Raw genomic sequence first — 11,833 nt, forward strand, 5'->3', positions numbered from 1 at the left:
CACACACACACACACACACACACACACACACACACACACACACACACACACACACACACACACACAGAATTATTATTTCTCTGACGAGCTAGTGCTTGAAAACAAATCCATTTCTCTGGCCATCAATTTATCATTTGGAATGGCGGAGTCACAGTTGAGTTGTAAGGGGTGGCGGGCACGTGCGCGCGCGTGCATTTGCACTTGTACGCGCGCGCGCGCACGTGTTTGTGCATATGAATGTGAAGAAGTAGATCTGCAAGTGAATCGTTGTGTTTGAGAGATCACTGTGAATTTGGGAGAATTTGACGTGCGCGTGGGCGTGCGCGCGCGTGTGTGCGTGTCCTTTTTCACCTGACGTCTGTGATAATTTATCACTTCTCCTAGCTTGGCTGACAAACTATTTGCAGGAAAATGAGTTTTTCCGCTACGGATTTGTCCTCTGGGAATAGAAAAAGGGGAGCTGCTGTGTCGTGTGTGTCTGTGTGTGTGTGTTTTATTCCATCACATAGAGATGAATGTTTGTACACACACACATCTACACACACTCATAAGGACTTGAGGTCTCCAGTATTTATTGGGGGGGAGTAGAAGGAGGAGGGGAGGTGCTTGAAGATAAATGAGGTAAATTAATAGAGTCACTGAGGGAAAAGATCCGCTTCCGCACCAGCAGATCTGCTAGTGACGCACGCACTCACACACACACACACCTATCTCTGCCCCCCCCGCTCCCCCTCCCTCCTTGTCATCCCCTTGAGCCCCCGTTTGCCCTCCTGCAAGATGACAAATGTAACAGTGGGCCACACAGCCATCAGAGCAGAATGTCAGCTTAGATCAACACCGGCAGGAAAGCAAATATCACAACATCAACACTGCATTACAAGTGTGTGTGCGTGCGCGCGCGTGTGCGTGCGCGCACGTGTAGCTGCCATTACGACAATGGCTGAACCGGGGGTCACTGGATTCCATTCTCACTTTCAAGCTCATCAAGCAAGATATTGACAATGTGCTTGGCGGAGAATTACACAACAGTAAAGGCCTAATTAGGCGGCCGTTACCCTGGGCCATCCATAATCGTCCCAACACGGCGCAGGGGTGGGTGGGACGGCGCCCCCCCCCCCAAAAATAAATCTCACCCCCCCACCACCACCACCCTGTTAACATTACTGTGTTAACATTTCTCTCCACTTTATTGTCCCCTGGCATCGGCTAAACAGCCAACGTCAGCAGCCAGTCAGTGTAACGAATGTAATAAGTAGTCCATTTGTGGAGTTAAAAAAAGACTTGGAAAAGATGCTAATAGATTTTTTTTTTTTTTAAATGTGTGTTTTTTTTTTCAGGAGATAATTATTTCTGCACCATTGTGCAAATGCCACAAGGACAGTTTCAAAGAAAAATGGGCTGTTTTCTGTGTGTGAATGGCCACCAAAAGTGTTTAAAATAGCAAACGATGCAACATGTGTAATCACTCAAGAGGCAGTTCAATTAAACCAACTAAAGTCAGTTTTGTAGAAAAGATGATTTGTCAAATTGAATCGCCCCCCCCATGCCGAAATTGTGTGTTTTGTTTTTTAATCAGGAAAAATAGCACTTAAAAATATACTGATTTAACCTTTTCATGCACCCTTTAACCTGATAACATGATAAGCTGTCCACTGTGGTAACCGCTGTCCATGAAAGGGTTAATAGAACGTAAAGCATGAAACAGTTTGTACGTCATAATTAAATCCATCCATCCATTTTCTAGTCCGCTTATCCTCACAAGGGTTGCGGGCATGATGAAGCCTATCCCAGCTATCTTCAGGCAGTACGTGGGGTATACCCTGAACTGGTTGTCAGAGTACATCTCAACGAACAACCATTCGCGCTCACAATCACACCCAGGGACAATTTAGAGTGTTCCATTAACCTGCCATGTATGTTTTTGGACTGTGGGAGGAAACCGGAATACCCGGAGAAAACCCACGCAGGCCCGGCTGGGGAGAACATGGAAACTCTACACAGGAAGGACGGAGCCGGAATCGAACCCTGCACCTCTGCACTGTGAGGCGGATGTGCTAACCAATCGACCAACGTTCCGCTCATGACTAAATGCTGCAATCCAATTCAAAGTGCTGCTCTTTCTGGTGTGGCTTTCTTGGCCACCAGGAGGCAGCAAAGTATATTACAGTCAAAGAGACACAAACAAAGAAGAATAAACTCCAATCAGACTATTAGTCAGGAGGTTGTTGTAATATTAGGATAAATAATACATGCCTGTGAGTATTGTTTATTATTATATTATCTTTAGGCGTGTGTTGTTCTATCATCTGTGTACAAATATCCATTGTTTGAAGGGTTGTAAAAATCGGTACTATCAATGCTAATCGTCGGCATGTCATTGACATTTCCGTCCCTGTAAGCATTAAGCTAGCAGGGGCTGTTCATAAGGTAACAGTTTTTTGTGTTTTAAATACACAAAATGTATTTCTCTCTCTCTACATACACACACACATACATATATATATATATATATATATATATATATATATATATATATACATATATATATACATACATACATACATACACACACACACGTATATTGGGGTGTCACAATAACAAAATTTGATCAGATAATCGTTTCATTTGAAAGATGCGAGTGCATCGAATCGAATCACTCCATTTTAGAATAATTGAGATAGTTATCGATGAGTCTTTTATGGGAGAGACATATGTTATAATCCATAAGGAAGTCATTGCATCATACGATGGGACGAAATTGTCGCCATATGGAGGATGGCCATGTTTGGGGTTGGTGATGCTCGTCTTCCATCTTGTCATGTCTTGACCTCCCACCACCACCATCTGTTTTGCTCCCTCATCTCTTTCTCTTCATCTCAGCCATCCACCTTTGTCCGTCCCATTGTCCCCTTCCCGCGGCCCCCATTTCCGCTTTGGGTTTGCCCTCTAACCCTGCCACCCCTCCTCATCCCCTCCCTTTCGACTCCCATCAGCACCCCAAATCTTCTTGTTCTTCTCTTAAAGCTCACTACCCCCCACCCCCACCCTCCATCCTCGTTCCCAGTCTTTTTGGGGGGCTAATAACTGATGCCAGCGAGCGGTACACAAAATCCCAGCATGCCGGCCTTTGAGCGGCGCACAATGGCACGCAGGCTGTTAGCAACAGGGAGGCTCGGACCCGCGACTGATGTTCAGGCCACATGGGTAGATGAAGCCAGCACCTTCGCATCAGTCGTAGGAGGTGACCAAGTACTGTCTATTTTATCTGTTGTCATCATTAACGAATTTGGCTTTTTTGTTTGTTTGTTTTCACCACTTCACAACATTCGTAAATCTACTGTTACCTCAGTACAGCATATGAGTACTTTAGATGATTAAGGCACATGAGAAGGTATCAGGATGTGGGAAACAAATGCACCGCATGCATCCGATGGACACACTCTGGTAATTGCGACATCAGAGCAACTGGCCGAGCTTGTCCTGCTGCCTGGGCGTCACACGCCGTTTCCATGGAGAGAAGAAAAGGACCAGTAGTGGGGACTCGAAACACAGCACGAGTGGTGTCCAGCACATACTATGAAAGTCATTACAATCCAACGTATGATATTCACATGGGTTGGCCACTGGGGGGCAGGCGGCAGCATAAGCCTCTCAAAGCAACTCGGTAAGCCGCAGTATTATTTGTTGTTTTTCCATCGAGGATAAAGAATACATGCCTGGGAATGTTGCTGTAGTATATGTCTATATGTGTTGTCAAATAATGAGTAAACAGTTCAATTTGTTTTGAAATTCAGTTTGTTCATTTTTAGAAAATAAATCGACAGATTTTGTGTCTTCTTCATTTGATGAAAAAATAAGTGACTTTTCGAATTCTGCTTGGCATGATTTGGATGTTAAATATGTTTGTAGAATAATCTTAAAAAAATTTTAAAAAATCATGATTTATTGCGGCGATCCAATTCAGTGTGCTGCTCATTCTGGTGTACCCGCCTTGGCCACCGGAAGGCAGTGTAAAACAGCCATGCAAAGACAAACACAGAAGAACAGACTTTGTCTTCGACAGTAATGCTACTCAGTAATTTATTGTAATAATTTAAGAGAATAAAGAATATACGCACTGTAAAAAAAACACAACTTGTATTATTTTGGGCTAAAATTGTCATTTAAATTGGAACAACTGTAAAATATAAATTTGTGACATTTTTGGCAACGTTAGCACAACAAAGCTAGCGAGTTGTTCGCCCAAAACAATTTGCTGAGTTGTAAATTTAAGTTGGGGGACAATACAAGTGACAATTCGCTCTGAAAACCTTTACATCTTTCTTGAAAATGCAGCAAAGCCAATTTTGATATTATCAATGCCAATACCAAGTTACTGGTCATCTCATTTTATGTTAGCATTAAGCTAAGCTAAGTGTAATTCTCGATATTTTATGAATGGTTTGACACTAAATTTCAACATGGGAGTGGCATTAAAACAGCTTGAAAGCTCCTTTTTTAAAAATGATGATAAAATGCTCACTGTTTGCCAAACTGCTGCTCATTGTGAAGTGACTTGAGTAGAATTCCACGAAGAGGAAACGTGAAATGTGTGTTTTCAGCACTTGGGAGGAATGCGTATGGGGCTAATGGGCTCATCAATAGCGAGGCTATTATGACCTCATTATCTGCCTCATCTCGACTCACTGACCACAAACACACATGCGCCCACTTATAAAATTGTCATTAAGTGGGCTTTTCCCCGGGAAGCATTCATCTCAAGGGGGGGGAGGGGGGGGGGCCTCCGGGTGCGTGCTGCAGGAACGCACGCAACGGAAGAAGCACGAGCGCTCCCGCCGCTGCCGAAACAACTTTATGTCTTTGTTTGAATTTGCTTTGTATTTTACCGCGGGCTTTGTGCTTCGTCACCTTTGTCTTTCAGGTGTATTTATTTGTATATATTTTTGGGGGGTTGGGGGGAAGGAGCCCAAAAATGACCCAGTCAATGAAGCTCGTTAAACACGTTGTACAGTGTGCCCGTTCGGAAGTGTTGGTGTGACCTTTCACCTCGTATTGACACCTGTCCCCGCAGGTCACCGGGCATTTTTTGTCTGCTTGCAAATCCGGAGAGACAACGACAACACCGCCCCCCCCCCCATGCGCCCTGCGAAGTTTGATCTTTACAATATTATCACATGATTGCATATAAATAATTGAGATTCAAATGCAAGTGTTTGCAAAATACTTTTATCGAAATAAAGTGGGAGCTGTTTCTTATATCGTGATGATAAATGAGTGGAACAAAATATGATTTAAAAAAAAATCACATCTAGCGATAGTTATGATTTATATGACATTGTAAAAATGGATCTTTGTCTTTTTTTTAATTAATCGTATCGAAGATCGTATTTTTACACGTTTACATAATGTGGCCAGTGAGGGCTTTAAAAAAAATCTTTATTGCTCGACCCATTAACATTGGAGATTATGCACTAAAACGATCCCTAATCAGTTGTTTTCCACATGACATGCATTTCTATTGTATTTTGAAAGCTAGAATTAAATGACAACACTCTTACGGTTTTTGTAATAATAAATCATTTTCATTAAGAATATGCAGCATTTTTTTTTTTTTTAATGATCACATTTTCATTTAAAAGTTCTTGACAGTCCCAAATACAATTGCACTCACTCATTTTACAGTTACAATGTTTTGGGTGTCATCAAATTCGAATCGAAAAACAATTAACAACAAAATTATAACCGCTTTGTGGTACTTAACGCTTTTTATATGACTACGTGTTGCGCCATGTACAACACTCGGTACGGGTGGTGGTTTTAAGTGTTTGTTTTTTTTAATGGATGGAGTTGTTTTTTTTTTTATACAGAACACTAAATCTCGAACCACTTCTAAATTTTATATACAAGCGTACGTGTGTGTGTGTGTGTGTTTGCGTGTGTCCCTCGGCAAAAGAACCCTATCATTACGCGAAATAATCCACACGGTATCATGACGGTTTGATAGCAATCTGTAGTTGTTTTTCTAATCCCTTGTTAAACTCCCGCTCACCTCGCTCCTTCTGTGTTGACAACTTGTCCCTGCAGGCGTCATTTTAAGTGTGTGCGTGCGCGCGTGTGTACGTGCGCGCGCATTTATATAGAAACACTCGGCCCCATTGTCTTGTATTAGAGGAAGAAAAAGACTTCAGTCACCAGTGAAGAAGCTCCACACATTTCGCTTCTTGCGCTTTTTTCCTTAAAAAAAAATTAGGGAAAAGGACCACCACCCCACGTGCGCAAACAAAAAAAAAAAAAAAGACCATCTGTGCACGACTGAGAAAAATATTATTAAGTCATAAAAAGCGCGCACACACACACACACACACACACACACACACACACACTAACTGTACTGCAGGCAAGACAGCCAACCTTCGTTTCAAAATACAATGACGTCATAAAATACTCAATTAAAAGCCATCCATTAAAATCCATTTCCGATACGCTTATAGTCTGAGCAATATTAAAAAAAAGCAAGAAACCATTTTCAATTTTAAGCCTGTGTGTAATTTAAAAACGCACTTATTGAAACATTGATAACAATGAGACCTAAAGAGTACTGCAGACAAGACAGCCAACCTTTGTTTCAAAATACAATGACGTCATAAAATACCCAATTAAAAGCCATCCATTAAAATCCATTTCCGATAAGCTTATAGTCTGGGCAATATTAAAAAAAAAGCAATAAACCATTTTCAATTTTAAGCCTGTGTGTAATTTAAAAACGCACTTATTGAAACATTGATCACAATGAGACCTAAAGAACTCTTGACATAGGTACAAATATGTTTTCCCATTTGCTCATATGCTGTAAATTATTTGCATTACAATATAAAAACTCTAATACATATATTGCCATGACAATTCTTCTTTAAAAATTACAAATAAAGTCATGAAAGGGATTACAAATGTAATAATATAAGTGCAGGAAAAAAAAAGTGTGACTGCAGAAATAAACGTACTAATCATACATATACATGAATGAAATATTTAAATCGAGTTGTCAAACAGCTATTAAAATGATTACACTGATTTGAAAATATCTACAAAAAGAACAAAAAGACACACACTCATCCCTTTATAAATACAGTCCTAAACGGATTACAAATGTAATAATATAAGTGCAGGAAAAAAAAAGTGTGACTGCAGAAATAAACGTACTAATCATACATATACATGAATGAAATATTTAAATCGGGTTGTCAAACAGCAATTGAAATGATTACAATGATTTGAAAATATCTACAAAAAGAACAGAAAGACACACACTCATCCCTTTATAAATACAGTCCTAAACGAAAGTATATAAAACACAAAACAAGGAACATATAATTTGAAAAACAGTCATAAAATTCCGTTTAAAAATGTACATTATAAAAACGCCATTAAAACAATGACTGTTGGATTGCAACGAAATTAATATTCACTTTTAATTCCATTTTATGGTCGTGCAAGAGGGAAAAACGCACTTTGGCGCATTGTTATTGTCACCGTATTCAATATTTCTTTTTAAACGAAAGTTACATATTGTGCATGAATTATATTTTATTAATTACAGATTGTCCTATATCGTGCACACAATGAGATATTCAATTCCGGCTATTGCGTCACATTCACTAATTCATAATCACCTGCAAATAAGTGACATCTTTTTATTAGTAAAACCAAAAGCGTCAATCAAGTGGCGGGCAATTACAGGAAATGAACAACTTCTTTCCAAAAAAAATGTTACGATATGAAAGTTGGGTAAACGTGTAAAATCTCACCCTGATAGGGGCGGGGTGGGTGGGGGGAGCGGCATTAACAAACAACTTGAATTCTTTTCGTAATAATAAATCAGAAATGTCTCTGTCGGTCTGAGGTGTGCTCGAGCTGTCAGCTCTGAAAATGCTGATGGATCGACGCAAATCACACACTAAATTGCGTGTGAAGGCGCACTTGCGCGCGCGCGTGTGTGTGTGTGTGTGTGTGTGTGTGTGTGTGTGTGTGTGTGTGTGTGTGTGTGTGTGTGTGTGTGTGTGTGTGTGAGAGTGTGGCTCCTCCCCCTTTCCAGCCTTCGTCCAAACAGCTGCGAGGCGTCCTCCGGTGCGCGCTCCCGTTTCGATAAAACGCGTGGCGATGCGCAAGCAGCTCGCAAACACGCAGGCCACGCGCACAAACGTACGTACGCACGCCACCGGGAGAGCGAACTCAACATTTTGGATATTAGCGCGCAGGGAATCGCCGTTTTTCACTCGCGGGCGGCAAAAGGTAAGAAGGTTGCTCGTTCGGCGTGTGTAAAAACGTGTCATAGTTTATTTGGGAGGCGCGAGGTTGATTGTGTGACGTAAGCGGCGTGCATCTTGTTTGTCAAGAGCGTTTGGATTTGGATTTAGGTGCACTTTTGAGGGTTAAAAGATGACGCCAATGATAAATAATGAGCCTGGAACACAGCTTTAATTGAAAACGAATAAGACCGTTGTGGTTTAAATAGGAAACGATGCGCAATTTGGGGTATTTGTCATAAAATAAAAAATGAATGCAACTCTATGAATGTGCAAAGAAACGTGTAATCGGGCTAACTTTTGTTTCCGACTTGTCATGTTAGCGTTTGTTGTTCCACGTAAAACATCAACACGTTATAAAATTTTCGCAGTAATTGTTTTTTTTCCCTACGTAATCTAAGATTCAAGACTGATATTGTCATAGAAAATATATATATTTTTAAACACGTTTAACCGTGCAATGACTCACATCTCACAGGCCGTAACACAATAGAAAAGGTCATTTAATTGTAGCGGATACTTATTCGAGGAAACAAAAAGTGGAGTGGAATTAGTTTTTGGGGTTGAGAACGATAAATATATGGTGTTACTACACTGAAAAAAAATGGTGTGTTGAATTTACTCAATTTTATTTCGTCAAATGGTTGCATGAAATAAGATCATCTGGATCCAGATACATTTTCTCAGTAGACTGATACCTTACTTGTAATGTAGTTGAAGCCAGATGCTTTTCCTTTTCAACACACCATTTTTTTCAGTATATTACATTTAGTTTAAAAAAAAAAAAAAAAAAAAAAAAAAGAAGTAGAATGAGTTTTTTTTTTCGTTAAGAATCCGTGCTTAGTCAGGTAAAATCTCTTTTTAAAAGTGCGGTCACTTCTTGTAATAGTATTACTACTATTTAATTGGAACATAATGAGTAAATTAAGTTATGAAGTAAAAAAGGGAAAATCTCATCTGCTTTTTTTTCTTCGCTTGATGACGAAAACAATGCTATAAACAACTTCAAAAATTTGATAATTTAGTCTAAAAAGATGCATTACAATGAAAAAGCGGCTTTTTTTCTTTACTCAATTATTAAGTGGCTCAGCTTTTACGACTACTAATCTTTGCATCAATATGAAAAATACCAAATCGTTTTTGGTATCACATATGATTGAGTACAATTGATGACTACATCTTATTAGTGGTAAATGTTAAGAATCTTTTTTAATCACATCTTATCGATTCGATAAATGACGGATCTTTTTTTTTTTTTTTTTTTTTACACCGTGATGAAAGTGAGAGAAATACTGCAAATGATGCCTCAAATATTTAACCAAAAAACAAATATACTGTTGTTGCGACATAAAAACGAAAGACTCCAATCACCAACTTTGATGTTGGCATTTCTCTCAGTGACAGCGACTAATAATCATAATTCCTTCCGTGGTCTGATCACATTTTACACTCCTCTTACGTTGGATAATGTCACATTTAAAACGGTGAAATTACTCAACACAATCTCATTAAAACAGCTGCGAAATGGGGTGAAGAGAGTTTCCCCAATGTCGTGATAGCATTTAGCGGTTAGCTAACATCTAGTTTCATACTTCATGAATCCTGTCCAAATTAAATGGTCTTTTTGTTTATTTTAGAATGAGCTTTTGGTGGGATTTGAAAAAAAAAAAACATTTTAAAACTCTGAATGAACACCAGCCAAGTGTTTGTTCTGCCTCTCGAACACACAACATACGCAAGAAATCCACGTCAATATTGTTAGCCTAATAGCCTTTCGCAGAGCTTAAATAGAGGTGAATGAACAAATTCACAGAAGTTAAAGAAAAAAAAATGTCCCCAAATAAACGTTAGTCCGAAAGATTAAGTGCACATATATTGTACATCAAAGTTAAACACAACTGAACTGTACTTAACAAATGTAGTGCGCTGTATTAAGAAATAAATATTTGTCACATTATGTCCAAATGGAACATTTCATTCAGTGATTCTTTTTTGCCCAGTTGCCTGCATAAAAAACAGAAATAAAAGAAACACAAACTGAGCAAGCACATTGATATTTTGTTTCGATAAAAAACATCGAAATAAATAAAATAAACACAAACTGAGCAAGCACATTGATATTTTGTTTTGTCACAGTTGTGACAGGAAATGAAAAATGTAGGCAGATCTACTATGATGCGAACGACACGTGATAGGTGATGGCAAGTGTTGTGTTGCTGCAGAATTGGACTGGCCGTCCTCATGCCCGTAGAGGCAGGCTGGCCGTGCAGGCAGTAGAAGAAGAAGAAAAGAAGAAGAAGAAGAGGAAGTGAAAAAAGGGGGACAGGGTGGAGGACAAGAGTGTGCTGACGTTTGGCTGGTGGGCGTGCAGGGAGCAACATCTCAGGGATATGTCCACTGGCAGTACAAGAGGTAAATACACAACAGCCGCGAAAGTGCGTTGCGAGGACCACGAGTGGCAAACGAGCTCCCTCTTCTGGTTTGTGAAAGAATCACTGAATTAAACGCAAATACAATTAACATTTAAAATAGATGAAACGCAATATTTGAATCTTATAGCACTGAATAGACTTTCATTTTTTTATATGAATCCAGGACAGTACACATCGGAAGTACATTTAAGTCATATTTAACTTTTTTTTAAAATCCGATGCAGTCTGTTCTTTTTTTATTTCAAGAACAGTACACTTTTAAATATAGATCAATGTATTGCACTTTCAATCCAGTGCAGCGCATTTTTAAGTACAGTTCAGTTGTATTTATCTTTTTTTTGTATTCTTCTACAGTACATTTGACACTTTTTCAATCCAGTATTTTTTTCAGTACACTCTGGTATCTAACTTTTAAGTACAATCATTTGCATTTTTAAAAAGTAATTTTTTGGGGGTTTAATTCTTCGATACTAGACGACTCACACAACAGTTTGAGGACCAGTGCACTACATCGTAGACAGAACTGTTTATGCTACTGCTGCTTTCCAAACATCTGCAATGCAACACACTGTGTTTTCCTCATTCATTCCCCTCAATGTTGTCCCCGTAACCCCCCCCCCACACACACACACACACACAAAAAATTACATCATTCTATATAGCATTCATTAACTTTTATTCCATTTGTGACAAGTTTGATTGACACCCCAACAACTTGAATGTTCCCATTATAGTACTGTATTAACAATTACTAAGTAAATTAGAGTAAAGCATTATTCTCATTTTTGTACTGTGTTTTTATACGTGATATTAACAATTGTTAAGCAACAACAAATTATCTTGCCATCCACACATCCAATCTAATTAGATGACGAATGCATGCTTTGTTTTGGCGCACACGCCACTTGTGTGCGCATGCGCCGACCCCCCCCCCCCACTTCTTTCCAACCCGCCCACCATAGTTCACTCCCACACACGAGGTTGGGTGGGGGCGCACGGTGGAGGGGGGGGGGTGCACTCGACTTTAATATCCTGCAGGTTGATGAAGCTTGGCGGGGAGATTTTTTTCTCCACACTCGGCTGGCAGCGTTAATAGAG

The 11,833-nt window shown here is 39.6% G+C and overlaps 1 protein-coding gene across 4 annotated transcripts in view; it reads left to right on the forward strand.

Annotated features, from left to right (window-relative positions):
* The first annotated feature begins 8,183 nt into the window (after positions 1-8,183).
* pax8 (paired box 8) overlaps positions 8,184-11,833 on the forward strand; it is a 30,762-nt gene continuing 27,112 nt past the window's right edge. For all 4 annotated transcript variants that reach the window (XM_019877653.1, XM_019877655.1, XM_019877657.1 and 1 more), the window contains exons 1-2: positions 8,184-8,289; positions 10,526-10,715. In XM_019877653.1, coding sequence (XP_019733212.1) covers positions 10,694-10,715 — 22 coding nt within the window. In that variant the 5' untranslated portion in view covers positions 8,184-8,289; positions 10,526-10,693. The remainder of the gene's footprint in view (positions 8,290-10,525; positions 10,716-11,833) is intronic.

The sequence above is a fragment of the Hippocampus comes genome, unplaced genomic scaffold (genome assembly GCF_001891065.2).
Source record: "Hippocampus comes isolate QL1 unplaced genomic scaffold, H_comes_QL1_v1.1 scaffold376, whole genome shotgun sequence".
NCBI classification, from domain to species: Eukaryota; Metazoa; Chordata; class Actinopteri; order Syngnathiformes; family Syngnathidae; genus Hippocampus; species Hippocampus comes.